Here is a 23,426-nt window from a genome sequence, read left to right as displayed (position 1 = left end):
ATAATGAAAAGCAGAAGCGTTGTTGCATCCTCTCTTGCCTTGCGTTGTGTGTTCCTGGATGGCGACACTTAAATGTGAATGATGGGGAAAGCCAGATTAAACCAACTGAACCGTAACACTCCACCGTTCACACGTGGTATCATGCAGGGGCTAATTTTGTGAAATAAACATATTTTTAAATGCTTCAGATATTGAAACTTTTTATTTGCACACCATCCAGACAAAAAAAAAGTACATTGTTTAATTAGTACAAGGTTTAACTACAATCCCGATACAGGTAGTTAAATATCAATTCCATGCACAAATTCAGTCCACCAAGCAGTTGTGTTAAAATGTTGTCATGTCATGTCATCTTCCAAACCGCTTATCCTATACAGGTTGCAGGGAATTGCTGGAGCCTATCCCAGCCGTCAATGGGCGAAGGCAGACTACACCCCGAACTGGTCGCCAGCCAGTCGCAGGGCACATATAGACACTGTCACTGAGCGGGAATCGATCCCACGCTGCCCGCACACAACTCAGGCGTGTGTACCACTACACTATCAGTGGACCTGTGTTAAAATGTTGATACACATATTATACTCTTCACAACACTTATTGATTCCAAATCCACCTAAGACTTTTTTATTTTCCCAAGGAATATTTCTTTACGAACTAGATCAACTTGGATAGCAATCAACTTCATGGAACAAATTGTGTTCAACTTTGGAAGTTCCACTGCCTTACATTATAAAAATACACATTTAAAAATAATATTAATGGCATAAGCCCAGAACACACATTTGCGATTCATTGGATCCTACATTTGATTGTGACTTTCCGACGTTTAGATGGCCACATTGTTTTCTACCTTCTTTGGATTCAAGTAAGTGTAAGGGATCTCCAGGTCACTGTTCCTCGTGTTGATTGTGACCGATAAATTAAAACCGTAACTTTAAAATCCTTTCGCAGCTGGTGGGGGGGGCTCCTCTGTGAAATGCTCCGCCAGGAATTCTCAGAGGGAGCCTGTTGACACAAAGAACAGATGTTTATTTTTGACCAATTATCATCACTCACTTTTTCAAAGTAAGAACCCAGTTGATTTGGAATGTCAATCAGAGGTGGGCATTCTGTTCCTGGGACGGAATGGTTCGTTTTTTTGTTGTTTTTGTTTTGTTTTATCTGCGACGGACCGCACACATAAATAAACTTCCAAAACTAAAACTTGGCTAAAGAAAAAATTAAACTGTACTTACCTGTAAATAATGTATTTTGTGTGGTTTTACTGAATTATAAAACATGTTTTGTGTTTGTTATTATTTATTTTAAGTGAAGGTTTTATGTCATATACTATAATTGTGATATTTGATTATTGAGTTGTCTGTTTATTTTTTTTTTTTAATTAATAGATATTTTGTGTCTTATATTGTACTGCAGTGTTGTGGAAGAGTCCAACTGGGGACTGGAGTTGAGAATTAGAATTATATAACCGCTACATGCATCAATACAATACCGCTTTCGTCAAACTTTTGACAGGTGTGACGTCACCCGAAATCTCACCCTAACCGCGCCCCTTTTTGTGACGTCAGTTTTAAGTCCTGCCCCCCTGATGGCGTCATTTTGTGGTCCGGAAGTAGAATCTCGCCCCTAACCGCGCCCTTTGATGACATCATTTTGTAGTCCAGAAGTGTAATTCCACCCCATAACCACGCCCAATACCTCCTCTAACCACGCCCCTTTGTAGTGCGGAAATGTAATTCCGCCCTTAACCACGCCCTGAAATGTCACATCCTGTCCGCCATTTTGCATTGCCATACGTCACTTCCTGTCCGCCATTTTGCACTGCCATGCGTCACTCCCTGTCGGCCATTTTGTCGTTACATCACTAGTCCACGCCCCTTTTACACGTCATTTCCGGTGATCTATTATATCCAAATAAGGGCATCCTCGGACCTCATGCTTCCGCTTCAGCTGAGTTCACGAAGAACATGCCCGGGCATGTTCAGACATGTTTTGGACGGTGATGTCACCCGGGCAAGTCCAGGCACGTCCTGGCTGCTGCCATCTTTTCCAGTCTTTCCTGCATGCCCAAATATGGGTATCCTCTGACATCATACTTCCGCCTCATCCAAAGTAATGGAGGGACATGTTTTGGAGGGTGATGTCACCCAGGCAAGTCCAGGCATGTCCTGGCTGCCGCCATCTTTGTAGGCCTTTCCGGTATACCCAAATATGGGGATCCTCTGACATCTACTTTCGCCTTGATCAAAGTAAACTAGGGACATGTTTTTAGGCGTCCACTGATAGTGTAGTGGTACACACGCCTGAGTTGTGTGCGGGCAGCGTGGGATCGATTCCTGCTCAGTGACAGTGTCTATGTGTGCCCTGCGACTGGCTGGCGACCAGTTCGGGTTGTAGTCTGCCTTCGCCCATTGACGGCTGGGATAGGCTCCAGCAATTCCCCGCGACCCTGTATAGGATAAGCGGTTTGGAAGATGACATGACATGACATGTTTTTAGGCAAGTCCAGGCATGTCCTGGTTCCTCGTTCAAGGTATGTTTAGACATGTTATTAGACCCTCCCCTCATTTAAGGGGGCGCTACCATAAACTTGGGTCTAAACAGAAAGTAAAACAGGTCTTCCTGACTGCATAATGATTGAGGGGACGTGTATTTCTATTCATATTTATTTCATGATGTCTGCACATGAATGTATAAATACGACAGAGCTTTAGCCTGAAAGAATAAACATTATATTGTATAGGTTTTACTTCCTGCTTTGATAAATGAGGTTACATTGATCGCTCGTAATGATTTTTTTTTAATATCGGGATTCCAAACAAACATTTATGCTAGTAAAAGTAGCCACTGAAGTGGCTGGCAACCAGTTCAGGATGTACCCCGCCTACTGCCCGAAGACAGCTGGGATGAGCTCCAGCACGCCCGCGACCCTTGTGAGGATAAGCGGATTGGATAATAAATGAATAATCAATACCAGCAGATCTATATTTTCGTTTTTTTCTTTAATGTTAATAAGGATAGTGTTGTGCAGAGATGTACAATTTTATAGACAAACAACACTACAGCATTCATTTGCAAGTGAGGGGATGGGGGGGGGGGGGGAGCGCAGATTATTTGCATCATGTATTAATGTACTGTATCTGTTGGCATGTTGGCAGACAAGCACACAAAGCAACCCACCTTTGCCCCCTCTTGCTATTGTCAATCCAGAAGTAGACAGGAAAAGTGTAGATGTTGCCCTTGTATGATTTGGCTTCCACTTTCTGAGCGAACTACTCATCATCGACAATGCCTTTCTTGTCTAGCTCAATCAGAATCAGATGTCCAAGGGATTTTGGGCAGGACACCTTATCAAGATGAAAAATGACAGGAATTTTAAGGACAATGATGTGCCCATTGCTCTGTTGTCTGCCTTGGTCAATCCATCCCTTCTATCCTCCATCTTATCTCTGACTCTCCATTTCAACCCAGCCCAGAACATGGGATGTGTTTGAGTTTAAAATGCCTTGGGATACTTTTGTTGTGAATCAGTGCTGTAATACCGGTAAATAAAGTTGACTTGACAAGAGCTATAGAGGTCTTGGACTGGCCAAACTCGAGAGTTTCCACCAAGCCGGGTTGAGGGCTGCACTGATCTGCTTTTCTTCAACTTTATGTGAAAAGAAGAAGCACTTGAATTGTGGTTTTGAACAGCCTTTTAGCGTAACCATCAACTAAACGTAGTCAAATTATTGCAATACTATTTTAGCGCAAGATGTTTCCCAATAGGTCCGCTGATAGTGTAGTGGTACACACGCCTGAGTTGTGTGCGGGCAGAGTGGGATCGATTCACGCTCAGTGACAGTGTCTATGTGTGCCCTGTGACTGGCTGGCGACCAGTTCGGGGTGTAGTCTGCCTTCGCCCATTGACGGCTGGGATAGGCTCCAGCAACTCCCCGCGACCCTATATAGGATAAGCGGTTTGGAAGATGACATGACATGACATGTTTCCCAATACTCACCACGAGTCACAATATTTTTTTTCTGTGGTCATCACAATTTTCTGGTGACAATACAAACACAGAAGCCAAACACTGTTTTTAGGTACCCCACTGAGCTCAAGTTTCTGGATGTACAGTGGTCATGAATGATAACGATTCCAACCTGAGGTTTTTATGTGACTTAAAAGGCGCATATTTTCCCCAAACATTTTGGAAATAGTCTAGCTCATTCAACATAAGCAGTCCCACTGTGTCTTTTTAATTTTCAGTGCCAAGCTAGATGCATAAAAATATCATTAGGGTAGATCCATTCTTTTATTTATGATGGTATCAGAAAAAAACACACCAAGAGTATGTACATAGTCTTTCCCAACTGACTTAACCGCTTGGGTCATATCTGAGGGGAAGGGACAGTCAGGAGTCCTGTGGGCTTCAGCTTGTTGATCCCTCCATCTAGGATGCAAACCCGTGGGAAGTTCACCTTGACAAGGTGTGCAGAAAACTAGGAGGAAACAGAAAGATGGAACACTTAACAATACCTGCAGTTGGGGTTTCTTGCATGTGCATCATGTGCAGCCATACAGGAAAGCATTGCTGGGGGGTGGCAATGCAAAGAAATGTATAACAGCATTACATGTCCATGTCGCGACCACAGGCTCAAACCTCCTCATTTTTTTCCAACACGTTTGGAAACACGAACATGTTCCAACATATAACGACATGTTTTCCAAATTAAAGCAATGTCCCAACTTGGGAGTTGTTTATCCCCGGTGCCAAGGCTAATTTATTCCATTGAGATCACAAAGGAATATTGATGATCCAAATAGTCCCGCAAGCAAAATACGGAATTTACAAAGAGTGAACTATGCAAAACTGTTTTTGCTGTATTCTACAGTTGTCCTCCATCCATATCTCTTGAGAGGAAGACAGAAGTGATGTCATCATGTTACATCTAACAGGCACTTGGTCAATCTCACCAATGTATCTATTTTGTGCAACAATTGGCCAGGATGATTCATGCAAGCAACCCGCGAATGATGTCAAACTTTCAAACTATCCAGGAAATGTGCTCATTTAATTACGGTAATATGTAGTAATTTCACAAACAACAACATAAGAAAATCATTTCTGCTAAATTCGGTTAGAATTTGTAATGAGCTTCCTTATTCTTTGACAAGTTCTTTGCCTGACTGTGTGCTTTTGTAAATGTGGCCTTACCACAGAAGCACTTTTCATGGCGTGGCCGATGACGACAACAATCCGCCCTCTGTAGCTCTGGAGGGTTCCCGTTGCTGGACATTGCAGCACCTCGTCATCTGTGCCGAACGCCGTGCTGAAGGGAATGTTGATGCTGCCAGACATGTGGCCTCTGCTGAAGCTGGTTGCCGTGAGGTTAAGAACCACTTAACCAGTTAAAACCAGGCTGGACTCTGCTTCCTTACTATCGCTGCTAGGATACAATAACTTGCAATTTTAAATATAAAGCACTATTATTCAGTAGGGGACTGGCATGGGTACAGGAGTTTCAGAAAGAGATTTTCCCGTCCCTTTATTTAGAATTTGAAGGACTAAAAGTAAAAGTTAAAATCAAATAATCAAAAAGAAATTATGTCAAATGCCTATCACTACCTAGTATCCTAAATCAATTAACAAAACCCGCTGAGCAAAAAAGCTCTTAACAATTGCAATTCTTTGGGGTGAAACCTATACTGAAATTCAAACCTGCACAGTATTATAATTCAGTTCCAAAACAATAGAACTATTATATATATAGTAATTCAAGCTACTGTGAGAATAGCGATGGAAGCTGGCGAACCTTAGAAGATGAATGAAATCCCGTGAGAAAAAAAAACCCAATTCAAATTTGACTAACTGGCTGAATGGCTTAAACAATTTTACAAAGCTGATTAGATGATAAAAAAAAGTGCTTAAAAAAAGAACAAAATGAATCTTCCAGCTCATGTTACAGCTTATGCACGCCATTTCCTGATAATGAAATCTTTTGAGGAAATTGATAAGGAGCATAATTCACAACATCCTTGTAAGGATACTCCTCTGCACTGCGAATGTCAACTGCAATGATTGTTGGCCTTCTGGCTTTGGTCCGGTTATTTGCGGTGTATGACATCTCGCATAGGTCGATGAAGTCCTCTGCCGAGATGCGAGGGGACACCTCGGCTTTCAGGTCCAGCAGCACAAGAGGCTCCCGAGACTGCAAAGGAAATCTGATTATTTGACTACATTATTTTCTGAAGTTTGTTTATTTTTATGCTGGGCACCACTGAAAGTGCTACCTGTGACTGACAGACAGAAAAGAAGCCAAAAATGTACCTTTGAACTATGTAATTAAAATGAACAACAAACTGAAGAAACAAGGGTGGTCTAATAATGTTTTTCATGACTGCAAAATAAGATGCAGACACCGGCACGCACACACCCCTCTGTCGCTTAAATGAGAGTGAGAGCCACCAATATTAAAGGTTTAGAAACGATTGATCACACAAAATCCACAAATCATTTCATACAGAATTGCCCAATTGCCAAAATGTAGTCTTGTCCATTATGTAAGACGATATGCCCTATTTTTGAACGCAAGTCTAGCACAAAGCACAGTCGAACTGTGTGCATGGGTGGAGTTTTCTTTCTTCTGGTATTTTTGTAGACTGTTAGAGTCTGAGTAAAAACAAAACATTTGTCAAAACTATGCTTGGCAGAGTGTATGATTTTGAAACATTTAGTTATCTCCTACTTCAATGAAGTTCGTTGTATTTATTGTGTTTTACACACTGTGAAATGCATTTATAAGAAACGTGACCTTATACTATAATGTGTGGACATTACTTACTGTATGTCTCCAACATATGTGGTAATATGTATTACTATACTGACCAGGTCCGTCTTGGGAAAATCTTGATCGTCAGAGGAGTAGCACGTTGTGGTTTTTCCAAAGCTGTTGTCACCGGAGACCTTCGGTGGTTGTGCGTGTTGTCTGTATGTTGCACTTTTTGGTGTCCAGAAGAAGAGGTTGATGGATTCACGGACGCAGCGTTCGATGTCAATTTCTAGAGGGGAAAAAAACCCAAATGAACCAACGAGCCACTCAGTTAGCTGTGTTAACTAGGTTGCAAATCATCAAAAAATCTCTAAGAAAGAAAAAAAAGACAATGAAACTACAGCCATAAAATGTTTCTCTTTGGTATGGGTAATGCAGTGACAACAACAAAGGTAAAGACTTTTTGTTACTCAAGCAGTCAGTGCCCTTTGTGTGGTGCACACCAGAAGATGCAATACCATGGCTCAGTGACTTAATTGATGCTCCTCATGGGTTTGAGCTTTGTTTATGTTTTTTATTTTGTAATTTGGGCCATATTTCATTCATAGATTTCCGCTTTTCCGCTTTACTTACTAATTTTCTGCTGCTTTCAGTACATTTACATATCGGACCCAAATGGGGCATTCCAAACAGGTTGAGCATAATAATCAATTAATTGATGGTTAAGAATTTGGTCCATTGTGTGGAAGCAAAATGGAATTCACAATTTGGTTGCAGCCAGCAGAGGTGTTGTTGATGTCTGTCTTGACAAGTTTGCAAAAGAACAACCACATGACGTTAGCTATGAAAAGTAGAGCTACATCTGCGCAGACATTGACTGTGACGTACCTCCTGTGTGAATCATTTTTCTGACCATTATAAAACTGGCACGAAAAGAGGAGTTCCTAACATTCAGAAAATTAATTACCAATCCAATTAACAGGAAAGCTACAAAAAGACTAATTGATTGTACTATTATAACTCAAGAGTCCAAAATAATAGGATTGTCATCTGTAATACAAGTTATTTGTAAGATAAAGCCGGTAGTTGCTAAAGTATAATGAAATTAAAATAGTTGTCTAGCCCATGTTTCAGCTTGGGAACATCATGGCCTGATGATAAAACTGACAAGGGGATATTTCACAACTCCCTGGTAAGAATACTCCTACAAACTGTCAATGTCAACAGCAAAAATTCTCAGCCTGTTTGCGTGCAGGAATTCAGTCTTGAATCGTTAACTGAAAGACGAAGTCAACACCCAAAAAATATTTACAATATTATGTTCTATGTGCCTCCACTAGTTAAAATACAGAATTCTGATTAATATTGTGTTTGTGGAATATACAATACAATACAATACAATTTAATTTATATCGCTCATAACATGAGTTAAGAAGCAAAATCCACATGTTTTTATCCATCTCAGGGGGCTGCCAATTTGTTACTTGCTGTCAACTGAAAATGACATCACAGTTTCTTAGGGCTCAGGTAACAACCAATCACGGCTCACCTGTTTTCTGAAGCTCAGCCGTGATTGGTTGTTAGTTACCTGAGCCTTGAGCAACTGTGATGTCATTTTCAGTTGACAGCAAGTAACAAAATGGCCGCCCACTGAGATGGATAAAAACGGGTGGATTTTGCTATTTAATATATTCAACAAATACAATATTAATCAGAATGCCGTGTTTTGATTAGTGGAGGCTCATAGAACATATTTTTGAAAATAAATTTGGGGGGTTGACTTTTTAAGGCGAACTACATCACGTCAGCTATATGAAGTTGACAAATACAGACATACACTGTGGCATAAGCATTTTGTTGCTCAATACAAAACCTCCCATTAAAAGAAACATAAAAAAACATTCAATACTGAATAGCCAATTAAGGAAATGTGGTCAAATCATTATCATAAATAATATAAGACAATTGGTCAACTGAAATCGTACAGAATATATTTGTCTCAAGCTAACAAACCTGCATAATGCTAACTACTAATTGGACTTCCAAGGTAGGACAACTTGGAAATGCTGCACTTTCATTAAACATCACACTTAGCCATGATAGGAGTTTGTGACCTGATAATTGGATAACCACACACACAAAAAAAGCCCAAATGGTAAGGCGCTAGTTATGGTAGCACAGACAGAATTCTGCCAATACCAATAATTTGATTCCTCTCCTGTGCATGTATGTATGCTACACTGTCAGAAAAAAGTGCTAAACTTGTACCTTTAGGACTGTGACTACAACAGGGTGCATCACAAAAATTGGTGCCTTTGGAGAACAAAAAAAAAAGCACCCTAACAGTACGCTTTTTTCCCTGAGAGTGTAGGAAAATGTAAGTAGCCCTGTTTCAATCTACATGACAAAACTGCATGTCATCGTAGTTCAACAATCGAAGCTGTGGTTTGTTGTTCCCTGTCAAATCTACAAGCTGGAGCCCATAAATTCAGTGCCCAATTCCTCTTACAGAGACAGATACTAATGTTCCGTGAAGGCAAATGCTGCTGCGTCATCAATAAATACCTCAATGCTCCAATGTGAATCAATGAAGTCCCTAAACTCGAGTGACTTACGGTATAACTCGAGGCTACGGGCCAAACAAACTGAGATTGATTGACCACAGGTGTCAGGCTGAGATATAGCGCATGCTCACAGGCACAATGTTGCAGTGCTAATCTTACGCTTTTTGGAATTAAAGGTTGTATTTAACCATGACACCATCACATCATCAAATTATGATGTTTCCTGAAAGTAACTAGAAACAATTCATCTGTTAATTGACCTACACTGTGTTTCCTGGACATCGGCAATTTTAGGAACTGTGACAAAGTGACATGTTTTTGTACCACGGGATAGCTACTTTTTCCACTAACACAGTTACTTCCAGACTTTTCACTGGAGTTGAAACACGGCATTCTGATTAATATTGCTTTTGTGAAATATGAGTTAAAGTGGAAGTCAACCCAAACATACTTTTTTCAAGAATATGTTCCCAGCAGGCCCACTAGTTGAGACACGGCATTCAGATTAATTTTGCGTTTGTGGAATATGAGTTAAGCAGCAAAATCCACCCGTTTTTAGGCATCTCAGGGGGCGGCCATTTTGTCACTTTTGTCAACTGAAAATGACATCACAACTGCTCAGGTAACGTCCAATCACGGCTGACCTGTTTTCTGAAGCTGAGCTGTGATTGGTCGTTACCTGAGCCCTGAGTAGTTGTGATGTCATTTTCAGTCGACAGAAGTGACAAAATGGCCGCCGCCAGAGATGGCTAAAAACGAGTAGATTAATTCTTATTTCACAAACGCAATATCTATAAGAATGCCTAGTTTCAACTAGTGGGCTTGCATAGAATATATTCTTGAAAAAAATTTGGGTTGACTTTCACTTTAAGGTGATGGCAAGGGCCCACGCTCTTCAGAAAGCTTGGCAAAGGAGCTGCCTGCATCTTATTTCACCTGACATATTTTGCCTTTATAAGGAGATCTGCCTCTGCCTTGCCCTCCTTCCTCAGTCACATGCGCATGTCAAGTAGTAAAACAGGGAAGGCAACTAGGAAGGCGGGAGGTTGCTGGACTTGGTTTCGTTGTTATGTTTTTAGAAAGGCCAGAGAGCAAGGCCCAGCAGAATCTGGCAAAGCAAGAGCTTTAAAAGGGAAGTCATCCCCCATGCGTTTTGTACATTCTCAAGTTCATTGTGAATGCCACATGCTCGCTCTGTGCCAATCTTATTTTTTCGCTGAAGTAATGCACCGTGCGAGGCCACAATGAGAGAACTAACCGCAAATCCCAAAGGCAACAACATCACTTGTGCTCTAATATTACAGGCGAAAACCACGAGGCATTGGATGAACAACAACAATGGAGTAATGGGAATTTCTCCCGTATTTACCTCACAACGAGTTTAATCAGAGAGGAGCACGACAGCAAACTGGACAATGTGGAATCCAATACCACAATGTGCTTACAATATCCAAGTATTCTATTGCAGCAACGACGTAACAGGATGTGGTTGTTAGCCAAAGGCTACAAAAAGGAGTGAAGTAAAATACTGAAGCACCTAGGCTGACTGCGTACTTGTAAAAATACCACTTTTTAGTGCCTTGTATCTGTTTTTGTCAATCAGAAGAGTGGGTAGTGTGCAGTCGAAAACGCGGCTTGGTCAGGCAAGTTTGTCATTGCAGCGGAACTATTTTAAAGCAGAAAACATAAGACTGTCCCAACAGCAAGCTGCCTAAAAATTTTAGTCCATATTACGCCGCTGTAACTCAAGTGTTTTGGTGCTGGAGGCAGCCTGCTTGCATCTCATTTCCACAGAGATGCACACTGAACTTGCAATAGCAGATAAGGAGAAGGATTTCACGGAAGGGGGATGCCAGTGCTTGCAGTGGTTTTAAGAAATTTCACTTCAACTTGTGTTGAAGTGTGAAATTCAGGGCAGTTCGACAAAATTTGATGGATCATGATAACAACAGTACTCCAGGTTGTCTCAAGAAGAAAATGTGTGTAAGTAAAAGTGTAAAGTTTTCCTGTTTTTATTCAATTTTTTAACAAAGTCCGTTTGGGAGTACAGTGATTCCCTGTTCATTGTGGGAGTTACATTCCAACCCAGGTCAACATCTGCAATAGAGTGAAATCATAAAACTCACTTTTAAAACAGTTTTAAGCCTAGAAATGCCTTACATTATATATGTATTTGAACACCAGAAAACTATGTTCCTGTGAACATTCTCATGAATCCAGGTCCTTTCATTAAAAGGGCTTTGAATAAATTTTTTCTGGCTGTCTTAGAAGATATTTCACATCTCATCTGAGCCAGCAACAGAAAACTTTATTTTTCTATATTTAAGCACATTGCTTAACCTCCTAAGGCCCAAACTATTTTATATGCATTTTGCATTTCTTTTTGCTATTTGGGATTATTGGAAATAAATTAGAAGAAAAACTAAGCATCATCTTTTAGTTTTTTGTATTGTATTCTACTGTATTTTGTATAATGTATTTTGACTGTAGTATGTAATACTCTTCTGAGACCACAAGATGGCAGTGTAATTGCCCGCATGTGTCCAAAACACCCACAGTTCCACAGTGCACACGCTTGTGGCCAGAAGAGCTAGAATGTGCTGTCCACGTATGTGGCCACAAAGCCACAAATCGTGCAACATGTTACATTGGCTTAAAATAATATTAAATATACCATTTAGAGATAAAACATAATTTTCTTCATTTTTGATGAACACTTACAGTTGGCTTACAATGTTGCCGTATTTTAATGTTGGTAATGATGGTGGTACTTTTGAGAGATGAGTAATTTTTTTCAGGTGGTCATGGTGTAAAATTTCTGAAAACCACTGTGATAATACATGTTAACAGTCACCTGGCAGGTCAGAGAACAGCAGGATGCACTCATTGAAGCCATTGGCAAGAAGGCGGTCCCTAAGCTGCTGCAATATGGCCATGCCGATGCATAACGGGAACGACGAGTTCCCCAGCAGCAGCGTGTCCCACAGGTGGAAGATCTTGTGCAACGGGAACACATCTGCAAAGAAGGGTGCAGATATGAAAAATAAATAAATAAATCAAAGAGACGCAGCAGCATGTGAGACAACAAGATCTGGCCACAATGAAAACGCTTTGTAAAGAAAACAGCATAATTTGCATATGTGAATTATACATTGGCTAAAGCGCGGTTGTGTTTGTGCAAAAAGAAAGAAAAAAAAGGCCAATCCAGAAAAGAAATGTGCTGGGGAAAGGTTGCCCATGGGGAGTTTGCATGCGGGGCTGGTTTTCTGGCAGAATATTTAACATGGCCATCCTACTTTTTTTTTATGATCGTTTTCACATATGAAGTAGATCATCCACCAGTTTGGATCCCCTGTGGGTGTGCTGCGGCGTTGGAGTGGCAGTCAATGTGGTATATTATGTATGTGACGAGAACATGACCCTGAAAAACTGGCTGATGCTCGGAAGGTGGACATTAGCAGTCAGAGCAGGACACCCTAGTGCTGGACTCTGCCTCAGGGGGGTGAAAAGGAGGTAAGAAGGTCATGCTTCACACTCCTTTCCACCACAGCCGCACTCTCAATATGTGTGCTTCTCATGCTGGGACAGATGGCGGAAACTAAACCAGAAAACACAGCCAGTTTGGACAATGACAGCGTTTATACAATTTTGGCCTTTGTAAAAAAAAACACTACAGTTGATTTGAAATAAAACCGTCAAGATGTGCTGATGGCCTAGACTTCAGGTTTTAGTTGAAGGGATTTCAAAAAAACATGGCATTTACCATTTAAGAATTGCAGACATTTTTTTTCAGCAGAGCACGTCCATTTTGAGGGTCTCTTAAGAATTAAACACAGCTGTTCCATTGGCTTGAGTCATCAAAAATATTTTACAGATTAATCAGTAGACTAAATAATGAATAAATGAATAAAGGTCACCAAAATATGAAAAATAACATCCCAGGGGAAGCCTCTGACCTTTTCAGTCTCATTCATTCTTTGTTCCTCAAATGGAAGCAGACTCCCGAAGCCTACTAATGCTATTGTACTTTGTTCACTTCCACCAGTCATCCCTACTGTAGCCTCTTTCACATGGTTTATAAAAGCTGGATGTTTTTATTTTTTTTGCCATTGTTCTGTATAACCAGCACGACATGGACTAGTATGACGATGATGATATGGGAATTTGCTGCCTACAGAAGTAGTATCAGAGCTGTAATAGAAGCGCGATGTAATGACACCTGTGCAAAAAGCAGGGGACACACATGCCAACAATGTGGCGAAATTTGAGTGCGAGAGTATTAAGGTGACACTAGAAAACGTAGAATTTTAAATGTCACATCTGACTCTGACATTGTCCATCATTTGGTTATCTGCTTACATTATGGGTCACAGTTTTATGGCAAGATTATCCTTCGCTGGGTTACTTCTGAAAGGCGAAGACATACAGTCTTCCAGCTCTACTGTTATGTCACCGATGCCCTAATTTAAACTTTAATTCAATTTTATTTATTTATTTTTTTTTTGTATATTATACCCACCCTTAAGGAGAAATTCAACGGACAGTCACACAATTGAGTCACAATTTTGCAGGATGTCTGTGTAAATGAGACTTATGATAACTACTCACGGGTGAACATGGTCAGGAACCAAGGAATGGCATACAGCTGTGAATGTAAGAGACAAGGCGGGAAAAACATTAGTGAGATAAAGCAACATTTGTTCTCCACAATGTGCTGAAATGAGCATCACGAAATGGGCATTAGTCAGTGACTTATCGTAACTCTGAAAGCCCTGAAGGAACAGACAGCAAAGAAGGAACAAAAACTGCTGACTATGATTCCGAGTCACAATTAATCTCATTATACCAATTTGCAATCTCTCAATCCTGCCCCTGAGGACTAATTTAAAAGCTAAATTAGACTACATGAATACATTGTGAAGCATAGTCGGCCGTTAATGAAGCACCTGTACACACACCTGCCAGATGTACGGGGGGTGGTGGGGGATGGTTATCGCCGGATGTGGACAGCTGGCGCTTATCTCGGCCACTCAGCTGACAGATAATTGAGGGAGGGTGAGCCGAGGAGCATGCCGTTGTTTCACTCCGCGCACACAAACGATAAGCGGCGCCACCGGCCGCAGCCTCAATTTCAAACGACAGGATGTTGAGTTTGGGCCAGATTGGATTAGTGCAGCATAAATGGCACACCCGGAAGGGGGAGCCAAATTGAAAACAACCTAAATTAAACCTCTGGATACACATTACGGAAGGTCTGCTTTTGGCCTCAGGATTTATTGGAGAGGACACCTTGCACGCTTCAACAGTACATCAAATTAGCCGCGGGTTTATTTAGTTATTTTTGCGCCACAGGTGCCTGTTACACTTAACTAGTTGTGATACGCTATTTGCAAATTCACCTATTCACTTTTAAATAATACTAACTTCAATCGTAATTTGGAATTAACGAAAGCATGTTGAAACAAAATCAGACTGTAAATTTGAAACAGTAGCGTGAAGAGAGGGAGGACAGAAGTTTCAATATTGTATTATCGGCATACATGAGATGCCGGGAGTGATTTGATTGACTACAGATGTTATTTACAATTAAAAGACAGAGAAGTGGTCCTAAAATAGAACCTTGTGGGACTCCTTTTCTAAGGTGATTAGGTCAGAGACAACATTACCAAAACCTAACAGTCTGTGTGCGACCTAGAGTCTGGTCCACAAATATTTAGACATCGACACAATTCAACACATTTTTTTCCTTTAACACAAAGACAAAATGGATACCAATTTCTTTACTTGGCATCTTGATGGATGGATTGTGTACATTTTTAGTTTTTTTTGCTTGCCATTGGGTCATCCTAGATACTTTGTCTTCAATCCATAAGAGTGAAATACAGAAGTGTTTCATTCATACTTCTATTAAATGCTCCCATAAATTTGGTGTTGTGCTGGCCTGAGCGCTGGATGAGGTTCAGAGAGGAAAATGTGATTCATGGTCCTTACGGTCTAATGACTTGGACTGACATCAAGAATTGCCAAATAATTCCGCTCGGAAAATATCAAATAGAAAAGAACTCCCTTTTGGGATGAAATTTAGCAGTTGTATGCATGCTTAGTGTGAAAACTCAACAAAAGGCAGATGTTTTATTATCTTATTTTTCTAAACTTAACACAGACATTAAGCAAAAACAATCAGTTTCGTCAAAAAGAGGGAAGCTGAAAGAAAAGGATTAAATAAATCCCAGAGTACTTGAAGAAATATAACAGCACAGTCACATGTTTTTTGTGTTAAATGCTCACAAATTTTACACTGCATTTTTTCAACACAAACTGGCTATAAGAGATGTGAATGATCTCATGCTGTCTGTATTCTTACGTCAGGGATGAAGCCGATGTCATTCAACTGGTTGCTGAGCTCAGGGTCATGGAAGGCGATCATTTGTGAGAAGACGGTCAGGTACTCTGAAAAAGAGGCCACAAAGGACAAGTGAGTATCCTCTGCTTCTACGAATCAGCCAATCAGAAGCCAGCAAAAGCAAGCGCAATCACCTTGGTTGTGTATTTGGTGGACGCTTACAACCTCAAGTATAGTGAGCCTGAGGAAGATTTAGATTTGCGCATATGTGCTAAAAGCCCATCTATGTTTGATAAAAACAAAAACTCTTCATAATTCAGCTGTCACATGAAGATAAAACATAACACTGGCCAACATTTTTTTCAAGTGCTCAAGACATTATAATGGTTTCTGGGTAATTTTGGGCCGCTGAGTTCGAAGATGACATCAGTTTCTTTGAATTGGCTTTAGTTGTTGAGAAATCGCTATTTTGGATAATCGAACGATAATTTATGTGCTTTGCCAGATTACGAAATATACTTTATCATGACCAAAATAAATGTTTGTCCTTTGACTTCACCTGTTTTTTCATTTGTTTACGGCTAATATTGACTGATTTTCCTAAATGATGCTTGAATTTCACATGAAACAATTTGCATACAGAAGGCTCTCCGCAACAACAATCAACAATTGCAGTCTTTCACAATATCGCATCATGGAAGAATATGGTATGGACACGCTTGAAAAGACAGACACAGGCCATCGAAGTTGGAGCATAAAGGGAATATCAATGTCCTAACTTTGTTTTTAAACAAAAATGTGGACTACCTAAAAAGCCAATTCAGAAAAACAAAATGATTTTCACATTCAGGGTCATCAAAATACCCTATAACTGTTGAATTTTTCTTGGCACCAACATTTGTGTTGACTACAGTCACCAATATGAACAAATGCTAAAAATGTGTTGTAGTTATCTCAGAGGTGTTTGATGGACTTGAAGTCAAGTTCTTCCGTACCAAATTCCTTTATGGACTTCACTTTGAGCATGTGAGAACTTCACTAAGGTGTTTCCACACAGCTGGAAGCATTCACTTGGCCAAAATGTCTAGGTAAGATGAAGCAATCAAATTGAGGATGAAGCAATCAAATTGAGGGGAAACTATGTGCCCAACTTTAGGAAAATATATAGTGGATCAATACATTTGGTCAGGGTGCGATTGGCACAGGGAACGGGGAATATCGAGTGAAACAGTAGCAGACACTTTTTTTATTGCTTAAACTTGGATTTATTATTGTCTATTTTGGCAGCAAAGGCATGCATTTTTTATTACCAACACAAGAGCTCCGACCATACAGAAAGCAGACTCTCCGGACCACCTTTAATGGGAGTGAGTTGACAATAGTCCAGTTTGTAGCTTTTTATCAGTCATGCAGGAACAGTTTTTAATTGCCGTTTCATTTATTTCCCGATTGCCACATGATGTGGCACAGCTGTGGGAATGCATTAAGAGAGGTTTAAAACTTCCTTTTCACGGCTTTGAAACAACACGTAAAAAAATGCAATCAACAATGTGCAGCTGGCTGCTGACCGTGATAATTTGCTTTTGAACTGCGCTGCAGCCACGTTGAGAGCCTTTGCATTTTTATTTTCTCCGTTAGCAGCTGAACATCACGCAGGCTAAACAGGGCAGCAATCGCAATGGTGGTATCAAGTACAATTCATCAATTTTCTCCATCTCACCTTGGATGACATGTGAGTTGTCCTTCAGGAAGAAGTTGTAGAGGTATTTTGGGATGAAGGCGGACATACAAGCATATGCCAACGCTGTGAAGAGCAGAGGGATCTCAAACAAGAAAACAAACAAAAGCCAAGCACAAGGAGCAGCAATTTGTGATTTCTTACCCTCATTGTTAAAATTCAAGTAAAGAAATGGGGCGCAAAGTGAATCCAAACCTAAAAGAGAAAAAAAACAAAAGAGCATATGCTTACATCTGCTGTATCTAACAGCTTAACAACAGCTAAAATTAGGTCATGTTTTATTGAGAGTCATAACATAAGAAAATTCCCTAAATAAACAACCTGGATCAGATCTTGACTAAATGTGGTTTAGTACCGGCATTCGGGGGGCTGGAATGTTTTTTGGGTGGGGTCAGTAAAATACATTTTATCTAACTGGATCCGCAACAGTTGTGATCTTGGAGCAATCATACATTTTTCCGATCAATACTGCAACTTTACTCATGTAAAAAAATACTACATATTTCTTGTTTTATGTCACTCATATTTTTTGTATTATATTCATATTTTTTCATCAAATGATTTTCAATTGAATTTAAATGTTATTTGACTTAATCATTTGATCCTATTTGTAGCCCTGTTATAAAGACAATATTTTATAGACATAATAAATAAATAATATTTATTGCAATCATTGTACTTCTGGCTCAGGCAGAGATGGGACAGGACGCCCCCCTTGTGGCCAATCACATATTACACCACAAGGTATCAGGTGCTTCTCAGAAAGTGTGTGAAATAATGATCTAGGTGGTGCACGGTAAAAGTTGGGATGAAGACGGATCATGCGCCTGGGTTAGACTGACCCTGCCAGTAGACCAGGTCGGGATGGGAGACCACCCAGGCTTTCAAGAGACGTCTGAACTTTACGTGACCCTGTGGGGAGGACAGCAGCTCGTCGTACTGGTGGCAGCGTGGGATGTCCACCTCGATCTGTGAGAGAAAATAGGCTCGCATTTGAACACCACGAATGAATTATTTGAGCATTCAAATGGTTGTGTTGCAGTGTTGGGGAGTAACAAAGTACAATACAATACAATACAATTTTATTTGTAAAGCGCATTTCACAACACCTAGAGCTGTAACAAAGCACTTTACACACAAACAACAAAATAGTCATAATACAACAAGTGAAATCAATAAATTAACATAAAAACTATATACAATAGACACCGAAACGCCACATTTAAGTCAATTGCAGTCTGTACAATTTCACTTTTTCTGAAGTAAAGGAGTTGAGTCAGTACCTGAGTATTTTTTTTTTACAGATGTATGTGTACATCTACTTAAAAAGGAAGTCAACTCAAACATTTTCTTCAACAATATGTTCTATGCAGGCCCACCAGATGAAACAAGGCAATATGATTCATATGAAATATGAGTTAAGTAGCAAAATCCACTTGTTTTTTGCCATCTCAGGGGGCGGGGCGGCCATTTTGTCACTTCTGTCGACTGAAAATGACATCACAGACCCCCAGGAGACAGATAACGAACAATCACGGCTCTACTGTTTTCTGAAGCTGAGCTATGATTAATCAGAATGCGGCGTTTCAACTAGTGGGCCTGCATAGAACATATTCTTAAAAAAATATATGTTTGGGTGGACCGCCGCTTGAAGTACAACGTGTGAGTACTTCAGCCACCTCTGCCGTGCTGTTACCTGTCTGTCGGTCGGAATGGGTGTGTCCTTGTCAATGCTTTCGTATTTGGCCTGAATGTCCCCCTGTACAAAATAAATACAAGAAGCAAAAGGGTGCATTTGGGTGGCATTGAATTTGTTCTAGAACATCTTTTGTACCTCAATTCCCAGCAGTGCAGCCCAGGCTAGACCACGCACAAGAGGGGGGATGTCAACCTTGGCCTCTTTGTACACTAAATTCTTCTTGTAAGGATAAGCCTGAGGACATTAATAAGTATAATATGAATTTTGTGATATTAGCTATTAGAAACAGCGCGTGTTTGAGCAGGCGGGGGAGACCTTGAGAAGCCTGTCGAAGAGGATGACACGTAGGAGCTGGTACTCCGTGTCTCTCTCCCGGATGATGAGCGGTAGCGTGACGGTGGCTGACAGCTCGTTGGCGCTGTTGGAGTGCACCAGACTTGACTGTCTGGGGCAAGCAGATGAAGAACGTACGGTGTGTGATGTCATTACTCAAAGTCATATATGCATGTGCAGTATGTGCCCTGTGATTAAATGGCGACTAGTCCAGGGTATGGTCTGTTTTTCACCCATAATCAACTGCAGCTCCCTGCAAGCCTGAACAGGATAAGCGCTATTGAAAATGGATGGATTGATAAACGTAATAGGCATTTCCTCACATCTGCAGTTGGGTAAATCAAAGCCCCTGTGGCAACGGGGTGAAAAATAAGAGACGGAAAGCCAGCTCCACTTACTCATCCTCCAGCAAAGGGAAATAAGATTCTCCGGCGACGTCCTTTAGTCTCTGGAAAAGGACAAAAGATCATCTTTAAAAGTATGTGTATGCGCGTAAAGCTATCTATCTATCTATCTACCACATGTTTACATACATATCATTGTTTTATGACACTTTAAAAGTTGAGGTGATAAAGTCGCATGTAATCTGATGTAAGATTTACAGATTTATGTTGACGAAAACCTTGTTTGGAAGAATTTTGTTAAGTTGTCGTAATGACCACTTACAAAAGACTGCAAATCAAATTGTTTAGTAAGTTACACACTCTAATTGAAGTAGATAAATAAATCTTAATATTAATGTATGGTTAATTTGGAACGGGGCGGGGAGTGATAGTTTTTATGAATAAGGGTGGGGGGTCGCGGTTGGAAGTGTACCCAGGTCAAGGGTGGAGGGTTGCGGCCGGACCGGCGAAAATGGGTCAAGTGCCCAGCTCTGTAAAAGGACCTTGAAAAAAGTAATCATTTTTATTATTAAATCACAATATTGAGTGATAAGGGTGAAATCCCAATTATATTATTTTTAAAAATCGTTCAGCCCTAATAGACAGTGGACCCCGAGGTAGTGCAAGTGTACTTAATATTATGTACAGAGTTTTTTGATACACTCTTGTTGGTCTTACATTTCTGAGCTGGCACAGAGAAAGTGTCACCGTGGTGTCATCCAGCAAGAAACTGCGATCCCTGCCCTGGCCGAACGATTCTCCATCCTCCAGCACAAAACTACATATGAACAAGAAACGGGGAGGGATTAAGAACATTGTTCAGTCATGCGCCAACAAACAAACATCGATGTACTGTACTTGGGCAGCGTGCATATGGGAGGTTTGGACTGGATGATTTCCTTGTTGGTCAGCTCCTTCTCAAGGTCGCCCCCTGCAAGGCACCACAGGTGGTACACCTCGTTGATGGCCCGCTCCGAAAGGTAGTCGTCGTTGTCTCCTAACAGCCGCACAAGCAAAAATGATTATTATTCATTTTGTCCTGATGATGTATTGATAGACAAACATCAAATCTTGATTTCGAGTATGCCCCTGCACACTTAATTACAAAGGTTTTACAAAATGATGATAATCTCACTATTCTCCATGAACTGATTCACCAGGTATCTGAGACCAGAATCCGAAATTTCACTTGAGTCATTTCAGTTTTAGCCCAGGAGAGACATTTGACTGGCGCTTTTGACGAGCATGTAAGGTGAAATATCAGCATGCACAAAGTGAGCTTTTGAGGCCAACCTTTGCAAAGGTCGCTGATGTCCTCAGCGAGCTCCAGATGTGCACAGCGTAGCGAGGATGAGAACAGGCTGACGGGTTTCTGGAAGGGCGTGTAGAGGCACGACACGCCATCGAACACGGCGTCCCCCAAAAGCTCAGCTGGGCTCGGCCTGGAGGTTGCACACATAACATCTGTTTGTTGGTATCATGTTTCCGTTTCATATCATTCAATGGTAGGGAAACTATTTGTAACAACTCCTTTGATGTTTTATTTGTTTTTAGAATTGAATGGCGCACTGCATGACATGCTCTATATCTATGGCAGGGGTGTTCAAACGTTTCCTCCAAGGGCCACATACAGAAAAAATGGAAGGATGCAAAGGCCGCTTTGACATTTTACTACTTTAATTTACTAAACGTGCTACAACCAAGCCATCAAGCTATTATATATTGTTTAGCTAATTTGAAAAACTGCTACAGTTAATGTAAAAAGTCTACAAACCCATGTTCAAATGCCAGGTTTTTGCAATATAATAATTTTTTTCTCCACAGCTTACCCTACACTTGAACAAAATTCCATCGTTGCTTTTTTAGTAGAAAATACTTTCTTTGCATCTTTGCATCTATGAGCGATAAGTTGAACCTGTTATGTAGCGCTAGATACAAATGACCAGCGGCGGGCATTTTACTAAATTTTATTGGTCTGTCATTTGTCACGCATCAGTGGCCTGGGTACCCGTCCGTCATTCGTCAGTCCGTTATTTTTCAAGCCGAAGCGAATTGTAATCGGCAGTCCATCAGTTAAGTCCTTCAGAAGTCCGTCGGCCTGTCAGCCTGTTAGTGTTGACAGAGGGTAAAATCGAATACTGTAATTGCCCAGCCCTGTGTGATGTTCAAAAAGGAGATTGGGAAAACAGGAAATGACTAACATACCGTTTGGAAGGAAGGAAGGTCAAGCATTTCCGCAGCAACTCTAGAACGTTCTCGGGCAGCTCCTGTCATAAGGATTTTATCAGCCAAGGTCACACACATTTTTTTCCATATCAATTTTCATATTAAAAGCAGAAAACTGAAATAAAAGAATTTGAACAAGCAGTTGTGCAATTTGACCAACATTTATGAGAAAAATGTGGCTCAAAGTGTGCTTTTGTTTTCTCTCTGACTTTTATTCCAGCCACCACAGAAGGATATCAGGTAAGTAATCAGAGAACAGGAAGTGAAACTGAATATACAGGAAAGCTTTTGGTTGCTTGGTCGAATATGGGCAATGCAATTTCAACTTATTGCAACATAGGAAAAGCAGTACTGAGTGGACAACAGCAATACAATTTATAGCGAAAAGTAAGATGCAGATAAGCATTTGCAGAAATCTCCTTCTGAAATCAAAACAAAAATCAAATAAAAGTTAGGCAAACATTTTTTTTATACCTGTACGACAGCTAACCAATAGGGATTTTTTTTCCATTTCCCTTATTTCCTATTGGAAAAAAATAATTCTGATTTTGGATCAACTGACTATGAGGGTCTAAGAAACCAAAATATTTAAGTTCAGCATATTGATTACAACATTCTGGGCTGAAATACAGCCCACTTAAGAACTACCTTAATGTTTTCCAGGCAGCCGTGCTCTTCAGCGAGGACTGTGACAATGTCATCCATGCAGCCTGGAAAGGACACAGACAACATAATGAGAGATGTCCGCCAAAGCTCGTATCCATTCTTTGTCCAAGACTGGCTTACCCAGAGTTAGAATGAACTTCAGCCTCTCATTTATGTCAATGTTATGCAGCAGCCGTCGACCCTGGTCCACCGTAGAAACAAAAGAGCTGTTAAGGCAGCAAGACTAGCTTGAATGTATCCTTATGTAAAACATTCTTACAGCACACAGCTCAAACAGCAGAACGCCAAGTGACCACACATCAGTTTTGGGTCCCGAGGGCCGCGGGGCTTCATCGTGGGAAGGGTGACTGGGGTGAAAGGAGCCCTGCGCAATCACCTCTGGAGCAAGGTATGATGGGTACCTGTGAGGACCACACATTTTCAATCTTTGTCCAAGTATTTTACCGTCAGGTTCATGACTGAATTCTGTTCCTCCCGTGACGAGGTAACCTGAATTTCTTGTATAGAATAGTCTAGTCACTAAACTAGACTCTAGTGCTAACCTTCGCTAACACAGCTATAAAGTGACAAATATAGGAAACATTTTTACATCAACCACTTCGACAAAATAGGAAAATGATGAAATCTGAAGAATTTAGAGCTGTATATAGTCCGGTTTGTACAACTCATTCATATATGCAATTAATTGCATATCGTCGCTGTCCTGTGAAAAACACTTACC

General features: G+C 40.6%; 1 protein-coding gene across 4 annotated transcripts in view; it reads right to left on the bottom strand.

Moving 5' to 3' along the window:
• Positions 1–183: 183 nt before the first annotated feature.
• The window catches only part of tbck (TBC1 domain containing kinase), a 27,545-nt gene continuing 4,302 nt past the window's right edge, over positions 184–23,426 (bottom strand). For 3 of the 4 annotated variants that reach the window (XM_086033269.1, XM_086033267.1, XM_086033270.1), the window contains 21 exons: positions 22,965–23,106; positions 22,826–22,886; positions 22,688–22,749; positions 22,019–22,080; positions 21,107–21,255; positions 20,672–20,810; positions 20,492–20,591; positions 19,829–19,878; positions 19,413–19,542; positions 19,233–19,331; positions 19,095–19,157; positions 18,241–18,367; positions 17,543–17,593; positions 17,381–17,464; positions 15,682–15,767; positions 13,926–13,962; positions 12,172–12,333; positions 6,870–7,042; positions 6,032–6,192; positions 5,199–5,358; positions 4,277–4,482 (listed from right to left, as the gene is read on the bottom strand). In XM_086033269.1, coding sequence (XP_085889395.1) covers positions 4,372–4,482; positions 5,199–5,358; positions 6,032–6,192; positions 6,870–7,042; positions 12,172–12,333; positions 13,926–13,962; positions 15,682–15,767; positions 17,381–17,464; positions 17,543–17,593; positions 18,241–18,367; positions 19,095–19,157; positions 19,233–19,331; positions 19,413–19,542; positions 19,829–19,878; positions 20,492–20,591; positions 20,672–20,810; positions 21,107–21,255; positions 22,019–22,080; positions 22,688–22,749; positions 22,826–22,886; positions 22,965–23,106 — 2,209 coding nt within the window. In that variant the 3' untranslated portion in view covers positions 4,277–4,371. Of the gene's footprint in view, positions 1,006–4,276; positions 4,483–5,198; positions 5,359–6,031; positions 6,193–6,869; positions 7,043–12,171; positions 12,334–13,925; positions 13,963–15,681; positions 15,768–17,380; positions 17,465–17,542; positions 17,594–18,240; positions 18,368–19,094; positions 19,158–19,232; positions 19,332–19,412; positions 19,543–19,828; positions 19,879–20,491; positions 20,592–20,671; positions 20,811–21,106; positions 21,256–22,018; positions 22,081–22,687; positions 22,750–22,825; positions 22,887–22,964; positions 23,107–23,426 lie in introns of those variants that run through there. The other variant, XM_086033268.1, reaches the window with a different exon arrangement.

The sequence above is a fragment of the Filicampus tigris genome, chromosome 6, assembly GCF_054856515.1.
Source record: "Filicampus tigris isolate MCC_2025a chromosome 6, RoL_Ftig_1.0, whole genome shotgun sequence".
NCBI classification, from domain to species: domain Eukaryota; kingdom Metazoa; phylum Chordata; class Actinopteri; order Syngnathiformes; family Syngnathidae; genus Filicampus; species Filicampus tigris.
Note: the sequence above shows the minus strand (reverse complement) of the source record. Positions and strands in the feature narration are given on the sequence as shown.